Below are 19,842 nucleotides of genomic sequence, written 5' to 3'. Positions count from 1 at the left end.
TTAGTGGGTGATGGAAAAAGTGGTCTGAAGAGTGCCACTACTCACCCGGAGTAGTCTGTGAAGACAGGTAAAGGCCTCACATCACATGTATTATCCAGTGTCACATGGTGAAACATCCGCTCAGTCAGTCAGTGGTCCAAGAAGAAGCTTTAAGCAATGTTCAACACAATCAGTGTTGAATGTTGTTTCAGCATCAATACACTGATTGTGTACACATTGTTGGAGTGGACTAAAGTGTTCTCCCTGAACACAATACAAACAGAAATGTAGACAAGGGTGGGGAAGGCAATGAGTGGAATCAACTTTAAAATCAACTGAACACTACTAATGTTTGTTTAGTAGGCGTTTGTGCCAACATTTAAACCTCATTGTTGTTGTCTTTAAAATGTCTTATTTATTGTTCCTGTTCTTGGGTTCTGGGATATGCAACATGTCATTTGTATGTATAAATAATAGTAATGCATGGAAAATTTGGCCACCAAAAATGTTCTGCCAAAAATGGTATTTTTGGATTTCGGTTGAAACACTTTTTTCACCAAAACACTATGTTGTGATGGTGCGACAACACCATGGTCAGCGTGCGGTGTCTGGATATGGAGCGGACCGGCCATATTTCTCACATTTGAGCCCTTAAGCGTCTTCTAAGCAGAGGTGGAGCGAAAACAATGAAAAATTCACTCTGTGATTTATGTTTCTCTGTCACGTCAATGCTGTAGCTCCGTTTAGCCTTCAAAAAACCCATTCAGAATCAGCCAACTCACGTTTCACTGAGATCTATTCAGATCCTCTGGACTTGATTGCGACTTTACTTGAGCCGCATTGAAAAAATTCTTACTTGAATGTGGGAATAAGTAGCGCTCACTATAAATGGATGGCGCGATGGATGCAGAGAACCCATTTGGAGATGGGGAAAAGTGCAGAAGAAGAAGATCAGAGGAACTATCAGGAACAGACCACTGTGATAAAGCAGAGAAGCTGATTTTCATCAACAACTTAAATGCACTTTGTGTTTTGATGAGAGAACATTTTTTTTTCTCCATCTTTCAGCAGTCCACTCAGTTACAGTATAGGCCTGTACCTTATTATTTAATGTACACATGAATAGGGTCAAGTGAAACGTTTTATAATTTATTTATTATTTGAAGCATTATTATTTTATGCAATTGCAATGATTTAATTTTAAGTGAGGTTAGTACATATTTATATCCATAAATGCAATTGCACTAATAATTGGCATGATAATTTCTTTCGGTTTTTGGTTTCCGGCCTTGGTTTTCTCATTTTTGGTTTTCGGATTTTGCCAGTAATTTTTATTTCGGTGCAACTCTTATAAATGGAAAAAAAAAGACAGTGGTTATTCAGTGAAACATTGTGTAAAGCAGGCCACTGTCAACTTCAGCTTGCCCTTTCTTCACTTTACGTTGTGCGTTATGTGTTCCTCTTGTTAATGATAATCTTTATCAATATTGCTTTCTGGTCTAACTACTCTTTCTTGCCCTCTCCCCAGTTTACAACTCTCTCTACTTCGACTAAAATGGGATACCCAATTACACGTACAAGAGTAACAATGAAATTGTGATAATTAATGCTTTTTGGCAGTCATAATTATATTCAGTTGTAAAGCATAGTATTTTGAAAAATAAAACGAAACAATACTTTGCTTTAGTTGCAGAATTAATTATTTTATCCTGTTTGGAACTTTAACTCCACCCTGTTCATAAAATTCCTGCACATTTTGTTCATGACCTAAATACATCATGCATGGTTAAATTCCTCAACAGTGGTCTATTTTAAGTCAAGTCAATAAATGTCATAAAAGTGAAGCACTGACTTCATACTCATGTGATCATGACATAATGCTATGGTGTTAAATGTGTGGTGATCTCATGTTATCATTCTTGCCCATAGAGCGTGAGCTAGTTGCGTGTTTTACATGTTGATCATTTGACTGCTTTGAGCAAAGAAAAACAAAAAAAATATTGAGAAGCTTCTCACGTAAGTCATTAGAAAATAATGATCTCTTCTGACGTCATGTCATTCTTCACAGGCTGTTGTGATGTGACAAATCGCTATTTGTGTTGGTCTTCTGTACCTGAACTGCATCCACGGCTACGTTTTCTTGCCTGCTAACAGCCCTATTATTAACTAGTTCATAAACAGATTCCCAAACAAATACACACACAGCAGCACACCCATGGGAGATATTTGCGTGATGGACATAAGTAATGGCTGCATGCCATTTTGGCGCCTTTGTCTCCATGCTAGCGTGAGCAGCTTTCGTAAGTTGACACCTACTTCTCAATATGACATGACATGTCATGTGGAGGAGGTCTTTTTTGCATGTTTGTGGATATCAATGTTGCTTCTGTTAACGCCAGTCTGGCAGCATGCAGTAACACGAGCCTGTGAAGAGCTGATGTCGTGTGTAAATTAAACAGGTCCTCCCCTTACCTCGGATAACTCTGCTCGTGTAGTGTTTTACCTAATATCGTGCAAATAGCAACTTTGTTGTTCTAATGTGTTGTTTATACGAGCAAATAAGAACAGGAGAAATGGATGTATATGTTGGTGAGGCTGCAGTCTCACAGTGAGACGTCAACCTTGTTACTGTGCAGCAGGGATCAAGCGGCTTTGAAGCCACACCTGCCTCTGTAGATGGATGGGTTAGCAGGTTTTTACCCTGTGCTGCCCTGTGGGGGACCGTGCCAAGACCACATTAAAATGTGAAAACCATAATCCCCCTCTGACATTAATATTTTCAAATGGAGGCGAGCAGGGAGCGAGCTATGGGTGGCAATGTAAGCAAGGGTCCTTTTGGCTGGCCTTGTTTTATGCTGGTGGTGGTGATAGATATTAAAGCCATTACTCACAGTGCAGGCATGTTCAGAATGTATTCTTAGCCCCCGTCTTCCTATCAGTCACTACAGAAAGGTTGGAGGGTCAAAAAATAAAGAGGTAACCAGTCTACAGGGCTGTCTGCACCACTGCTGTTTACCAGGGAGGGGTGATATTTTAAACCCAGGAGAGCTCACATATTTACCCACTGCGCCTGACTGACCTTGCCATTTGGTAGTGTGAAGAAGCTGAAGAGCACTGACTGAGCAGAGAGAAGGCAAAGACACACACTTCAGGCTCTTTTTGGCAAGCAAGTAATTTTGCAGGTTTTCCTGAAAACAACAGCAACAAAAAGTGTGAAGCCAAACAGATTGAAGTGAGCAGGAGGGCTGAGGATAAGGGCAGGACGAGAGGGAGCGGCTCTGCAGGGAGGCAGGAGGCAGCCAGGCTGAGCTGACTTTAACCCAGAGGAGGAGTCGCAGTTGCCGGCCAGGGCAGGTCCCAGGGCTGGCAGGGCTGGCCCAACTGCTTCTCCACCTCCAACCCTCTCCTCTCCTCTCACTCTTTCTTTTCCTCCCTACAACCATTAACTAAACTGTAGTGATGAACTTACAGAATGAAAGAAGGCTTTGACAGTCCTCCCAAGTGAAGTTTTGTGCCTCGAAGTTAGGAAGACTTCAGAGATTGAGCCTATCCAAGAAGGACTCTCACCCTTTGTTTTTGTTGCACTCACTGGTTGAGTGCACTGGGAGGCAACAGGGCTTTTTTTAAAATACATTTTTCTCTTCAATTAGTTTTTTTGTAAATTGGAACCGTGGCAACATTTTCAGTAGCACGGTGCAAGGACCAGCTCTACACACCCAGGATGAGCCGGTGGCTGAAATGCACCTCCATGCACTTTGTATGTATTTACCGTCACAAATGTCACTGTTAACTGCTTTCATGTTTTCACTCCTGTTCCTGTAACACTCACAGAATAAAAGATTCAGAGTATTGCTTTAAATGTTCCTTTTCTTTAATCTCAAGTTCTGCTTTGGTCATCTTTTAAACTTGCTGTGCATTTTAAATTTTCTTTATTTTGACCTTAAAAATAAAGCATCAGTTGTGTTGTCTGAAGCATCAGGAGTAGTCTGTTCCCATGGTTGGAAGCCATCACTCGTCCGGGGGGAGGGTTACTGAAAGTGCACTACAGCACATTCTTGGCACGTCCTTCCTTGACTTCTATTTGAATCTATTTTTAAAGTGAATAAGGAAAGATTACACTAGTGTCATGTGCTGATGTTTTTGTGTTTGTGATAACCTTACCTTATTTTTCTCCAAGTTGAAAATTCCCTCATTAAGATGCATCATGCGTTTATTGGTATTGACTTGATTGTAGAAACTGAAGAGTGCATGTCAATGGCTGATTCTGTGTTTGCAGAACACAGACTGGAATAAGTATGACGAGCGGCTGATGAAGGCGGTGGAGCGCGGCGAGGTGGATAAGGTCGCTGCTGTTCTTAATAAGAAAGGAATCGTCCCCACCAAGCTCGACGTAGAGGGACGCTCTGCGTGAGTAAACACACGCACGTACACACGTTTTTTCACCCACATTGAACAGATAAGATGTGAACGGTTATACACTGAACTGTGCAGAATGGCAGCAGTAAATTCTTTGAGTGCTGACATGTGTTAGCGCGCTCTCGACTGTGACCATCCGAGTTAACTTCCTAAAGCTAAAAATGTTCAACAGCCAAGAATTCCAAACATTGTAGTATGCTCCCCCCCCCCACAACACCACATGACATTCCCGACTTCCATTCCAAGATAAAGCATGTTTCTTTCACAATAGAGTACCAATTACTCCCCTTAAATGTGAACTTTCAGCATGGTCTCAGAAAACTAGCTGTGAACATTCTGCTCTCTGCGCTACAGATTTTGGATGCCAGGGGTAACATTTCCACATCCAAAGGTTTTCTGTGTTGTCCCTTTGACTGGAGGTCAGTGTGGGAGTTGGGAAGAATGTTTCTGGGCACTGAAGTCTTGACCACATTGACCGAAGACTGTTTATGTAGTCCCTACAGGAAATGGGTCTCTTCATCCATTCCTCAAATCACATCCACTCTGGTGAAGCACCAGTGATAGGTGGAGTCTCAGCTGTAGTGTATTATAAGAATTGTGGTAGAGATGGATTGGATTATTGGCTGATATTTTACAGCTCATTTGGTCAAGACTGATGTTTTCCCCTTCACACCAAATCCTCTAATTTCTTTAGTGGAATTTACAAACTATTACAAATTATTCTGCAAACTTTTTATCATGTTGGCCTGCTGACAAATTCAGACATAAGACAAGGCTTAAAATTATGTAATATCAGTAATTAATAAGAAACTCTTCAACATGCATTATGTAAAACATGTCATATTTATTCATGACCTTTGTTTTTGTTTTTAAACAATTAAGATACTTACAGCCTTTCTTTGTTAAAACGGTTACTACTTACTTTCATACTTAAATTTTGTATTTGAGTGGTAAAAACAGCGTTTTTTACATGATCCAAGTTTTGTGTTTCATAGATATGTGACAATATGATAAGAGGACAAAAATCAAACTGTTAGGAAATTGGTCAATTCAGTGAATAATTCTACTTTGAGATTGTTGAGTGCTTCAAACCACACTCAAGATGGCGATGAGGCGTCTGTGTATATGATGTCTGTTCTTTTATCGGTTAATTACATCAGCGGAATGGCTTATGTCCGATGCTTAAATTTTACAGCCAATATCGGCTGATTTTTCGATTAAGTATTATGTTATAAATAGCAGGAGGTTTCTTGTGAAGCCATTCTTTAGCTCTCCTTTCTATACTAGTTGTATTTGCACATTGTGCAAGTTTGTGTTTGAATATGGTAACTTAAAAAAAAAATAGGCCAGTGTAACGCAAATGTGTACAGTATTTTTGAAGTATTATCCCAAACATAAAACCGTTTGAGAATGATTGTATTTCATTTTGATTAGGCTAGTGCAGTATAGAAAACCACACCGTGACGTGGCCTCTATGACAAGGTACTCTGTTTACTTTAATGAAACCGACTTCAACAACAGCATTTGGAGGTCAGGAGCCACCAGATTAATCCATTTATATGAAGAAGTCACCATGTTTATTTTGATGAAGGCTTTAATAAAACTACGGAGCGACAGATGCCCGAGACGAAGGTGCCGAGTATTTTCAGCCATGTGTGAAATTCTTCCATGGCTCCACTGCCAAAGCTGGTGCTTGTGTACAGGTATGTGTATAAACACAAATGTACACACGGCCTCATAAACCCTTGGTCTCATAATAAGGTGCTAGAATTTTCTCTGAAATAAATCTCGGGAGCAAAGCAGCTAGTTTCACAGTGACAGTCACTGTAAGACGTTTCTCTTTAGTTTTAGCCCCAAACACAGTGACGCACAACCACAAGTGTGATTACACATCAGTGGGCCACACACCGGCAACATGTGTCCGTGGCATTCTGGCCTCGGCAAAAACAGACAAAGGAATGTTGAATGATGATTCCCAGTAATCATGCTCCTCCTCTGTGGGGATACTAATTACTAGCTGTTAGTGGAATATATCATTTGGTGTGGCCTGGATTAGCCTTTCTGTGTCCACATAATGAACCTGGCTCTGTGTGATGGCAGCATCCAGCTGTATAAACACTTCATATCTCCACTGTGGCATTAGCTGGGTCCCAGTGAAGTAAGCCCACCCTTCACTTCTGCACATTGTGACAGTGAGCTTATGAAAGGCTAACAGACAACAACAGTCCACTTGATGGCATCCCACTTGAGGCAGTCACTCATTTAGCCCAGCAGCGTGAATCTGGCAGTGAGTGCAGATACTGCTGCGTGCCCATTGTTTGTAAGGATTAACAGATATGGATTTGTTCTCAAGTGATTTAGTGTTAAGTATAGGAGGCAATACGTCAGACCAGAGTGTTCTTTGGCAAGATAAAAGAAAATGAGTGATAGGGATGGGGGGAAGTATCAGTTTACGATATCACAATTTTTTTGTGACAATGTCAAAATGATGTTCCATTTTCAATATTGCAACAAAAAAGTGATATATTGTAAATTGATACATGATAGAAATATATATATATATATATATATAGATTTTTTTTTTTTTTTTTTTTACCTTGTCTGCATATTTGGTGATGGGTTAACATTGTATTGTCGTGCAGTTGAAACTAATGTAAGAGTAACAGATTGACTTGTGATGGGCATTGTTTTTTATTTCTAGAAGTGTATGATTCAACTTTTGTTTAGTTTTTTAAACAAGGAAAATAAGGATATTATCGATACTATCAATTTGCAATACTTAATAAATCAGAATCACAATATAAATTGATAATCAATTGCATAATGTAACAGCACCTTTTAACTCCACATTTGGTGAGACGGTAGCACTGCCTCTGAAATCCACCATCTCATGGTTTGATGTCTCTTGCTGTCAACATTAAGTTTCAACTATTTCAGATGTGTGTTTTTTTGCCTGTTAATGTAGCTGCTGTTATGAATGAATGGTTCTGTATGTGCTCCATTGTAGGCAGGAGAGCGGAGTAATCACACTTTATGGGCACTTCAGTGTATTTATGGGATCTATGGCTCCTCTTACTAAATGACAAACAAAAAAAAATCTCCTGTGCTGTACCTGACAGATCTGATGAATTCACAGCGGTAAGCCATGCCTGCCTTTTTGTTTTGAACATCATACATAACGCCGACTGTTCAGTCCAATCACGGGGGTGTTGAGGAGCCAATGTAAGTTAAATGTAATTTACTCATTGTATGCAACATAGTGTTGATTAACTAAACTAATACACTGCCCGTCGGAATTATGTATTCATGTCAGAGCTTAAGTACAGTTGTCAATTATGGCCAAATGAGTATGTGTTTGAAGGTTGGATGTACAAAGAGGTGTACATACTCTGTATTTTGTAGTGTTATAAAATGGGTAGATCGATTATAAGCTGTATGCCGTTTTGAATGATTGGCAAAGTCAGAGAACAGCAGCAGCTTTAATTGGCTTCACCTGCTCAGAACGTTATAACAACATCTAATCAGAGCTACAGAGGATCTGTGGATAAAGTTGTTCTGTTGTTGTGGACTAGACCACCGATACCAGGCATTGTAGAGTCTGAAACATCGTAGATTAATAACTTCTGATACTTTATAATAATCTAGTCCCTTGTGGTGAAAAAGCACTTCTTACACATGATGTGTCTTGCACATTTATTTTTGTTTAATCATTGCGGTCTGGAATGATGTCATCAGGATAATTTAAATTAGATTAATTTAAATTAAATTGATTAGAACTTTATCAATAAACCTGCTCAGATTCAGCAAACATTGATCCCTGAGGGTAAATTGTGTGACAATGCTGCTCTCTTACATCTTTATATGACATGAATATATAAAAAGGAGCAGTCAGAATAATCCATGTCAGTACAACTTATATTTACCTTTTAATTGCATCTTACTTCATTTTTGACATACATTTCTGTTTATATATAGGTTTTTTATGTATTAGTATTTTGCTTGCAGGAGTTAAAAACTTGTATTTTCTGAAAAATGTATTATTTCTAAAGAAAAAAAAAAAACTGAATTAAAAATAATTGATGTGGAAAACAGAATTTGAAAAAAAATGTATAAAATATTTTTAAAAATTGTGAATCGAAATCGCAATATCTTCGAAATATTTGCAATTAGGTTTTTTGTCAAAATCCTACCACACATACAAACACAAACACTAACAGCAGACGCTATCCGATCCAGTAGACTCGGGGGTAAACGGCGTTCAGCCGCACATAGGTTTTCACGTCTGTGCACAGATGCGAGTAAAATAAAGCCGTGTCACATAAAGCAAACAACTCTTTGGTGTAAATGAGATGATAAAACAATGCAGTGGGAGCATCTACAGCATATCAGTGGTCCGTGTCTGCTTGGCTGTGTATGCGCACATCTGGTGCATGCTCACGTCTACTCAAGCTCTTCAGTGATTGGCTCGGCCACACACGTGACTCTAGCTCGCCACTGTGATTGGCTCTGGCAAGCACCGGAGCAGAGTTTTGGGCGCACACGTGACTCAAGTGGCTGTGCTTCGCTCGTGATAGACAATTTTTTGAAATTATTTAACTGTAGCATTGCAGTACAAACATATTTGAGGCACAGACATACACACAGACAGACAGCGATTCCTTGCTTTTATAGAGAGATAATACATTTGATGGTCCTTGACATTTCCAGCGACTTAACTTCTTCAGGGGAGCTAAAAACGTCTAAGCCTTTTAATGCTAACTGACTTCATCCGTCTTTTTTTCATAATCTCAAAGAACATTAAGGTTTCTCACAGCCTTTTTGCAGAAATTAGCTGTTTTTATACAAAATGCTTCTAAAGAAGCTTCCCACACAACTTATAAATGCTGTTTTTCTGATTTGAATACAGTTAATCCTTGATACATTTTTTGTGTATGATGATTCATTGAACTAAAAGCTTCAAAACTTTATATGCAATGTGAAAAAATGTTCATGGCTAAATGCATCATTCCAAACCAGCACAGAGTGGCTAGACAGCCCAAATTACAATCAGTAAGAGATTTTTGAAGCCTTGCAGTCATTGGTTAGTTTTGAGTGCTATGTTAATAGAGACACAGGTTATTATATGGAAACTGTCACCATCATCTACTTTTTCATTTACCACAGTTTTAAAATTAGCAGCCACGTCTTGTAAACGGGGAACATGAAAGCTGCCCAGGGAGCAGATGTGCAGATGAAATGACATAGCCGAGCGTGTACTCCTGGATCCAGAGCCATTAGTCCTCAAATATCAATCTCTAAACATTTTCGTGATGTTTCTCACAGGCTGGACTCTGCCCTAAGGGAAAGCTAGCTATAAAAAAATACATATTTTGCCTTTAAGAGAAGTGAGTAAGCTAAATGGTAGCATAATATCTGTATGTACTGTTTCAGCTGAGACTGCGAGCACTGCAGCGACTGAATGTCATTTTCACTTTAATTGTGGTTTTTATTACTAGGACTTGGTGATATGGACCAAAACTCATACCTCGATATATCTTCTCAAAATGGCAATATAAGATATCAATCGATAATTTTATTTGAAATGAAGTCGTACCAGAAAGACAATTCAGGGTTACATTTGCTGATGCAAAATGCCACACATGGACATTTATTAACAATTTTTTGCACAAAATGTAGTAGTGTGGCTTGTTTAGGGGGAAGTCTGGGTCAGGACGCACTCAGAAATCCATCTAACTGTGCTTTTGATGCTGTTCTAAAATGTAGTGAAAGTAGCGACTCTCAAAACAATTGTTTTCAAACAAAAAAGGTATAAAAAATGTATTGATACAGGAGATATTGTAATTTTCTAACTCAGTATATCTTGAAACTCAATATATTGCCCAGCCCTACCTATTACTATTTTGTAGCTTTGGGTTCTACGCACCTCCAATTTTCATCGTTGAGTGATCACGACAAAACGCCTTTCTTTAATTTAATTTTGCACGTTCATTGCTGTCACCTCTCACACTACTTTGGTCACCTCATTGGAAATGTTGTGGCTGGTGAACTTGGCGAGCCCCAATAGTGTGTATTTGTTACTCGGATAGCTTTGGTCTGCTCCCTGTCGACTGGTTGCCTCCGAGAGGTCGTGACCCCTCGTTGCCGTCTAAAGGACCAGCATCTCCTGGCCATCAACGCGGCTTTTAATACTCACACCCGTGTCGAGGTGACAGTCTTGCTGTCTCCTTGGCAGATACCTCAGGGTTAGGGTATAAACAGTTTCATGTGGCTTCATCTGTGACGGAGCGAGATTAGTTTACACACAAGTGCTCTGCGGACTTTACTCGCTGAGAGCCGCAGTGCCATGAAGGGTTCACTTGGAGACGAGGATGGCATTAATTTCCCAATCTAAAGTGTTGATTAATGACCAGATGGCAAATATGATAAGTAGGAAACTGCTTGAGAAATCATGTCATTGCCTAAAGAAAATATTGTGAGTCTGTGGTAAATAAACAGTTATTAAAGGAAAACCTTTTAACGTTGAACATGTTTCGGATCTTGGATTCGTTGTCATGATTGTCTTCAGGTCTGTGGTTCCCAAACTTTTCTCTGTCCCGTACCCCTTCAGACATTTAACCTGAAGCCGTGTACCCCCTACTCCTGCACAAAAATCATTAGTATGTAATGTCATACTATGTAGCTCTACATTGAAATTTCTCCCTGAATTCTAACTATCCTGTTGAGGAATGTATATATATTTATATAATGTAAAAATATACCAAAAAATAATAATATTAAACACGCAAGAAAAAAACTTCTTCAGAACTTCTTTGCTTCATTTAATAAATTAGCCTACTGGCTTTTTCAGTGAAAAACCAATTTCTTTTTTTGTAAAATAAATGTACCGAACATTTACTGAGTCAACATATTCATCACCCTGAAATTGTGAAATACATTTCGCTACAACTTTAATGAGAAGGGTGAGGTTGAGATGATGCACAGAACTCTGCAATGTTTGACTGAATTTTTGTCAGATAAACAACTGAGATTGTTTATCTATCTGAAGCTGCATGAGGGGCCTCTGCATGTGTAATATGTGGAAATAGCAATACTTGATTTCTGGTCGATTTATATTCTAGTTTCCAATGTTGTTGCATTGTTTTTTAATTTTTATTCACGTACCCCCTCTGACAATTTGTGTACCCCTGGGGGTACTCCTGCCCCACTTTGGGAACCTAGGCTTTAGGGCTTACTTGGTGTGATTCTAGCTCAAAGATCAGACTTTAAAGTTGTTGCAAAGCATAAAAAAGCTTTTGTGGGCTCATGTTATCAAAGAGTCTTAACAAACCCAGAGATTTGTTGAGGTAGGGCTGGGCGGTATACCGGTTCATACTGAATACCGGTATTTCATTATGATATAAATTTTCAATATACCACCGTACCGGTGTTTTTGATTACACAACTTTCAGAATGTTACACTGCACCATGTTTTAGACGGGACCTGTTTCAACATTGCACTTCTAAATAGGAAGATAAACAATAGCGCTCTGGTGGTAGTTGTGGTGTAAATCATACGTGTCAATTGATAAGAAAGACAGAATTGAAAGCTCCCTAGCTGCATGTGCCTGCGTGTGCATGCCTCTGCGACAGGAGAACAACATTCACGGACACGGAAACACCGTTAGCTTAGCATGTCGGCAGTTCAGCAATAATACACAAAAAAACAGAGAGTAAAGGATCGCAATTTGTAATTCCTATAACGCCTAAATAAGTCCTGGTGGAGCTGCAAACCAAACCCTACCTTATTGACTATAAGAAACCACCACACCACTGAGTATGCAGCATTTAAAGCTTGAAATCTAGCTAATGCTAAAGCTAAGCTAGTGCGGCAAAGAGCCATTGGGCTGCTATTGCAAACTTGTATTACTACTGGTGTGGAATTATTCTACAATATTCACTCATCATGACAGTAAAATAGACCATGCTAAGTCAATCTACTGCACTAATTCCTCTCTCAACCAGTAGAAAATGCTGTGAACACCTGATTATGCATGAAAAAAAAAATAACATCATATACCGGGAAACTGTTAGAATTTTGAAAAATACCGTGATATACATTTTTGGCCATACCGCCCAGCTCTATGTTGAGGGTTGTTTTGAAAATGCTGATCTTGCAGGAGCCAGGCATTTGTTTCCAGTACTTCTTCTGTCGTTAGGTTTCACTCCCCCCCTTCTCGTCTTTCCCTCTCACTTTTTTACATGCCCTTCTCAACTCTTTGCTGATGACTCCTTCTTGCCCATGTTCATCTGTCTATTGCTCCATCTGTCATCCTTGTGTCGATTTTGTTCTTTGTTTTTTTTTCATCCAGGTTTCATTTGGCAGCAACACGTGGACACCTTGACTCTCTGAACCTCATACTAGGACACTCCTTAGACATCACTGCCAGCGATGCCACCGGTGAGTTCATAACTTTAACTTCAAAACAACTTCATTTGTAGAGAATCTGTGCAGTTACAGTGCATTCAACTCACGTGATCAGCAATGTGAAGATGCCACATACACGTGACACATCCGACATGCAAGTAGTAGTAGATAAAAGAGCTGCAAATGATAATGAGGTCCGTGCTGTCTCAGTATGAGGCTTTATGATTGTCACATTGAGTGAAGCATACATAATCACACAGAGGGTGGCACATTATGCCATGTGGGGATAAATACAGTATATGGATAGTCTGTGGTTTCTGAATGTAGTTTTTATATCTAAATGATGGTTTTTCTGTTTCAGGTAAAAATGCTCTTCATCTGGCTTCAAGAAATGGACACTCTCAGTGTGTGCAGAAACTGCTACAGGTACATACTGAAGTTCTTCTTTAGAGCAGCTGGAGACGATAACTTTTAAATATTTTTTTTATTTGTATGCACTTTTAAGGTCTTGTTGTGGACTGTGTGTATTAACCGTGCAACTTGGTTGCATTAACTTTCCCCATTGTGGATTAATAAAGTTTATCTAATCTAATCTAGTGCGGAATGGTGACAATATTTAACTAGAATTATATTTGAGAAAGTGAAAGTATAGGAATGCAATTGTTTGAGATTGCTTGTGGTGTTTAAATTTAAAAAAAAAAAAAAGAATAATACATATTTTAGCACTTTGAGCTTTCTTCCTCTTCCTGCACTGTAAGTCTATTTTCTGGTAATGTGCAACATAGATCAATTAAATAAAATGTAAAAAAAATTTCAATTTTATTACTGGACATTTCATGTGACCCCGTTTTAATTTAATTTCCATATTTTTATTTTTATTTTTATTTTTTAATTGTGTAATTTATTTTATTTTATTTTTATCTAGACATTTCAGGCTACCCCATTTTATTTCCAGACACCCCACATGGGGTTACGACCCCAAGGTTGACAAACCCTGGCTTCATGAAGAAAAGCCTGTTCCTTTTCATGTGAACTGGTAATTGTTTAATTATTGTTAATGCAATTGATGAACATGAATAAAGCTTTTCTCTCTGTAGCGGTTCAAAAGGGGGTTTAGTCACTGTGGACCCTGGATGATTTATGTCTTTACAACAAGGGGCTTTTATTCCACCATTACATTGTGTTACATGGGGCACAGGGCAATGGTGTAATGGAAGTAGCGGCTGTTGGCAGAGAGTTGTCAGCGGTGTTGACAAGCCTGTCTTCCTCAAAGCTTTTGTCCATTCTTAGTGCCATCATCACACCACACATGGCATCCAACACCCATCACCTCTGTTCTCTCTCTCTCTCGCTCTCTCTCTCTCTCCCCCCATTCTCTCAACTTCTGTCACCCAAACTGTTAACTTCTAGGATATCTCTCCCTGTTTTCTGCTGTCAGCTCCCATTGCTGGTCAAAGCCCTCTCCCCTGCTTTCTGCTGTGTCATTTGAGCATGCTGCTAATTTTTGGCCCTTGTTGCTAGAGAGAGTTGAGTTTTTTTAGCCGGTGGATGGAGCTCTCTCTCTCTCTCTCTCTCTCTCTCTCTCTCTCTCTCTCTTTCTCTCTCTCTCGCTCTCTCTCTGACAAGCCTACCCAGCAACATCAGGCCCCTGTTAGCTTTGAGTCCTCGTGGCTCCATTTCAGATCCTCATCAACACTGTGCTGCTACTTCTTTTGGTATCCAATCAGCTGGCCCAGAGTGTAAAGATGTCATGGGAATTTGAGCACAGCACAGCGCCCACTTAGCCTAATACGACCTACCTGCTGACGTCTTTCACAGTCTGCTGCCAGTCACTTATTAAAAAAAGATGCTAATGTGTTCTTTTCTTTCACAGGGCTTTACACAGATCAGCATAATACAAACTACTCAACTGTTTGTTGATAAATTTTTTTTCATTTTGTTTGTTTTGTCAACAGCACAACTGTCCAGTTGGAAATGTGGACCTTCAGGGAAGAACTGCTCTACATGATGCAGGTGAGATATCCTCTACTGCTTTATTTAATGTAGTAGATACATATAAAGGATGTGCCAATCTGATATTGACAGCAAATAAAGGTCAGATATCAGAAAAAACCCAAAATCATATTACATCGGCCTGCTTCTAAAATCTTGGATACGTTATTTGTTTTTATTTGATTTCTTGTGGCTTTTTTTTCATGGTCTTTCAATCGATTTTCTATTTATTCTGATCAATTGTACAACATTCTTATATTTAAGTTAAACTAGTTGTTATTTTGCACTTTTGCGTAAAAATGTTTTTATTTTTATTGTATTAATTATGGTACATTTATTTTTCAGGGTCTTCCAATTTATTTAATTTTATTCAGTTAGCAAATATTCCTATGTTTAAGGTTAAGATGTATGTAACCCATTGGCAAAAATAAAGGAGTCAGTTTTTTCTCAAATAGTTGCTGGCTGTCTTTTCTTAACATCCCACACAACAAAATGGCATACTTATTACAAAAAATAAGTAATAAGTATGTATGATTTATGCTGATATCATATCGGATTGAAATTGGTATTGTCCACTTCTCAAAGCAGCAATATAGGTATCATATCAGAACGGAAAAAGTGAATATATCTATATCTCACCGTACACTTACTTGCTGTATGTACAGTGAAGTTCTACAGGTTGTTCATTTTGGTTCAGAGGGCGACTCACTTGATATTTTCTGTCTGTGTGTCTCTCTGTGTGCGTGTGTGTGAGCGTGTGTGCGTGCGCAAATACCAGTAAATCAGTAGTTTCTGAAATATTTGGACTGGCCCATCTGGCACCAACAACTATGCCACGTTCACAGGCTCTTGGGTCACATTTTTCATCTTTTCTGATTTTGACCGTGTCTACATGCTCTAATACGGTGGTTCTCAAACTTTTTTTTGGCTCATTTCCCCTCTTTGTCCAACTACAACATTTTGCTCAGAATACTATGGAAAAAAACAAGTATACAGCATAATGATGGAATGAATGAGTGATAACAACAGTAACTAACAGTAGTTAGTGCCTATTTCTTTATTTATTTCTAATTTTCAGCTAATGTTCTAATCAAAATCATTTCCATTATTATTATTATTATTATTATTATTATTATTATTATTATTATTATCAGTTTTAACTAAATTTAACTATTTTCAATGCTTTCATTTGTTAATTTTCTACTCTCTCTCTCAAGTCTGCCCTGTAGTGTCATTGCGTACCCCTTGAGGTCTACGTACCCCCATTTGAGAAATACTGCTTTAATACATTACCGATTAGTTATTTGCAAATATATCTCCTAAAAATGTATGTTGGAAGTTAAAAGTTTGTAGATACGTTTCGATAAACCATTTTGTTCTTTGAAGAAGTTTCTAGTTTTATCATTTTCTTTATTTATAGGTGTAAAATGTTTATTAGATCACAAAAAGTGAAACAAATCTCTCAATAGCATATCAGGGTTGAAATGTATGATGTTAGCAAAGTGTTTCAGTGAGTGCATGTGGGCACAGAGATGAATAAACTTACCAAAACTTGGCATAGTGATGATGTTTTCTTCTGTTTTGATGTTGTACCAGTGTATCATCCACATTCATGTTAATGTCATTGTAAGTCATTATGTAAATGTAGAGAATGTGCAGATGTCCTGCCTTCCTTGATGTTTGGTTCCTTGTGTATTCCAGTGTAAAATCAGCATGCTGCAGTCTGTTTGTGCCTCACAGTGGTAGACCAGATGAAATGTTTTCCTTTCTTTCTCCTGACAGTCATGGCGGGCTGCGCTTCCAGCGTGAAGCTCCTGTGTGACAGCGGGGCTTCAGTGAATGCCAGCGATTTTGTAAGAAGTGATAATTCGTATTTTACAGTACTCCAGGCAATTTTCCTCCATTGTGTATCGTTCCCTTTGTCCACTTGTACAGTCTGCTGCTGCTAATGATGAAACCCAATGGGTCGATGCATGGTCACTTAGACAGGCACAATGAGTTATTCCATTAGATCTGAACCATTTAACAGAATTGGACATTTATGATGTTTCTGCACATTTAGAGAAAAAAAGGGCAGCTTTGGTTTCTGTTTTGACATGTAATACCATGTTTTTATGTCGTTGTGCTGTTGTTTTTGATTCAGGAGGGTAAGACTCCTTTAATGCTGGCCACACAGATGCATCATCCACACATCTGTCAGCTGCTGTTGGAGCGAGGGGCTGACTTCACTGCCAGGGACAAACAAACCAAGTAAGACACCCCACGCTCAAAGTGTTTCTCTTTACCACAGATCAACATGATGGTTGACGTTGTTTGGTAGATATAACTTTTAAAATGAAATAAAGATACTACATGACTTATCTTGTATTCTGGCTGTGCAAGAAATGACGCAATATATTGTTTGTTAAACTTTTTTCATGCTCAATATAAAGGAAGGGTTCCAAACAGTGCTTCTCTTTCTTAAAGAGTAACTAAATCCCTGCTTTTTCTTGACCTGCCACTAGGAGGGAAATTAAAGAATGCTTTGATTATAGGTGGGGCTCCTGGAACAGTCAAGACACGCCTAGTCTATACTATAAAATCTCCAATTAACAATCTATGCTATGCTAACTAGCCACTCATGACTCTATATTCCTCTCTATTCACTCTTATCTCAGTCCAACCTACTCACCACAGATTGTAGAGCACACAGCTAGTTTTTATCAAAGGGGCGGGGCTACCAGTGCTTGTTTGTGATGCAAGATGTTCCAAAAAACGTCACATGATCTTGTTCTCAGCCAATAGCAAAAATCAATTGTAGCCGGGTTTCAACCCATAGAGGGCAGTCACTCTGAGCGTTGGGCTAGGATCAATCAACAGCACTATGTCATACCTATATACATTTGTATTCTGCAGAAATGTATATCGTTTTGGGATTTAGTTACTCTTGTCTCACTGACAGCTTCCTAAATAATTCCTACAATGTGTGCCAATATTGTCAGGTTATTGACTGTTGGTTTTGGCTGTTTTTCAATAAGGAAATCCAAATCAATAGTTTTTCATTTGTTTTCTCTTTCCAAGCCGCTCTAAGTCCTGTTTGCACATGAAACCAAAAACATGGATTCTTTTTTTAATTAATTGATTTGATAAATCTCCTGGAGCACTTCTTAGCTTAGTACACTCTGGTAAAGTTACCAGTTCATCACAAGACAAATACTGAGACAGACAATCGTACACATGCATTCAGTCAATTTTGAAACTTCAGTAAAAAGACGGATAGCCTGTGTGTTAAAGAGATGGAGATTTGAGTATATCATACATCCATAACTTTTTTTTTATTGGCTTCGAGATGACTATTGATGTAATTTGCGCTATATAAATAAAATTGAATTGAACAACTGAGATGTAGGTCTCACAGTTTGAGATGTAGGTCTGTTTCAAAATCGACCCCATTAGATCTCAGAAGCTAAGCAAGTCTGGGCCTGGTTAGTAGTTGGATGGGAGACCACTCAGAATTCCAGGTGCCACATTGAAGTGGCAGTCACCCCAGTGGTATCTGTCATTGTGTCCTTGGGCAAAGCACTTCACCCACATTGCCTAGTATGAATGTAGTGAGTGAGAGAGTGTTGGTGGTGGTCGGAGGGGCCGATGGCGCACTTTGGCAGCCTTGCTTCTGTTTGTCTGCCCCAGGGCAGCTGTGGCTACACTAGTAGTTTACCAGCACTAAGTGTGGAGTAAAAGAATAACCCCTTAATTCTGTAAAGCGACTGAGAGTGTCCAAAAAAGCACTATATAAAATGTATGCATTATTATTATTATTATGTGTGTTTAGGCTTTATTGGGATTTTCTGTCATCACTGCTCTTGACTGGTCTTTGTCTTTGTCTGTCAGGACAGCTTTGATTCTGGGATGTGAGTTTGGCTGTAAGGACGCCGTGGAGGTGTTGCTAAAGAATGGCGCTGACGTGAAAACCACCGACAACTTGGGCCACGACGCATATCACTACGCTCGCCTCAGCAAGAACCAGGAGCTGGTGGCGTTGGTCAAAAGTTACCTGGAAAAAGCAAACAAAGGTCAGATGACACATTCAAAATAAATAGTATTTTTAATTACTTTTTTTCTCCAAGATCAAACAAAAAGGCGCAATTACCTATTGTATGAGAACCAACCAATTTTTGTTTTGCATAATTTTTAGTACTTTTCTGTTATTTTTCGATGTAATCATGCATCATTTAATACATAAAGACTGTACAACACGTGTCAAACTCATGGCCCGGCGGCCAAATCCGGCCGTTTGGGGCATCCCATGAAACTCATTTTTTTTTTGATAAAACCCCAAATTCTTACATTCATGTCACAATTTTCCTCAAATTAATACATAATATTTCCCTTAATTAAATAGAAATTGGTCACAAAATCTAGGAATTATAAAGTGAAGATCCAGGTGGGACTAATGTCACTTTTTTCTTGGCTATGGTCGGTTTCTTACATATTTTGTAGTTTATACGTAAAAGTGCAAACTAGGGCACAATAATGTTAAAATTAATTGTTTTCATTAATTGTGGCCCATTTAGATCAAACTGCTCCGTATTTGGCCCATCAAGTAAAATTAGTTTGACACCCCTGCTGTACAAGAAATGTTTCTTTACAACTGAATTGAAAACATTTATTTTTTTTATTTTTTATTTTTTTTAATTTTTTTTAGAGATTCAACGAGATAATTTTCTCCTGATAATTTAGTGGTTCTATATGCCCATTGCAACCCACAAGTCCACCAAATAACATAACTCCCCCTTCTCTTTTACTCATTTTCCTGTACTGTATGTACAGTATGTGCTAAGACAGGGGTTCCACACTCATTTTAGTTCAGGGGCCAAATATGGACCAGTTTAATCTCAAAATTTAATCTCAGGTTATAGGTGGGAAAAACAAGCAATTTCAACATTACTGTGTCCTAGTTTACAGTTCCACGTATAAATGATATATAAAGTATGTAAGTCACAGAGAATACTAAGCAATTAGTGTCAAATATCAGTTGCTGCAAGATCTTCACTTAAATTTCCTTGGTTTTG

At 38.7% G+C, this 19,842-nt stretch overlaps 1 protein-coding gene across 2 annotated transcripts in view; it reads left to right on the top strand.

Moving 5' to 3' along the window:
- Positions 1-19,842, top strand: part of uacab (uveal autoantigen with coiled-coil domains and ankyrin repeats b) — a 57,424-nt gene that overhangs the window by 26,627 nt on the left and 10,955 nt on the right. Inside the window, exons 1-8 of one of the 2 annotated variants that reach the window (XM_028475290.1) lie at positions 2,949-3,736; positions 4,256-4,386; positions 12,744-12,832; positions 13,161-13,225; positions 14,755-14,812; positions 16,574-16,644; positions 16,935-17,041; positions 18,662-18,843. In XM_028475290.1, coding sequence (XP_028331091.1) covers positions 3,701-3,736; positions 4,256-4,386; positions 12,744-12,832; positions 13,161-13,225; positions 14,755-14,812; positions 16,574-16,644; positions 16,935-17,041; positions 18,662-18,843 — 739 coding nt within the window. In that variant the 5' untranslated portion in view covers positions 2,949-3,700. Of the gene's footprint in view, positions 1-2,948; positions 3,737-4,255; positions 4,387-12,743; positions 12,833-13,160; positions 13,226-14,754; positions 14,813-16,573; positions 16,645-16,934; positions 17,042-18,661; positions 18,844-19,842 lie in introns of those variants that run through there. The other variant, XM_028475281.1, reaches the window with a different exon arrangement.

Source organism: Gouania willdenowi, chromosome 3 (assembly GCF_900634775.1).
Source record: "Gouania willdenowi chromosome 3, fGouWil2.1, whole genome shotgun sequence".
Lineage (NCBI taxonomy): Eukaryota > Metazoa > Chordata > Actinopteri > Blenniiformes > Gobiesocidae > Gouania > Gouania willdenowi.
This window is presented reverse-complemented; position numbering and strand designations above follow the sequence as displayed.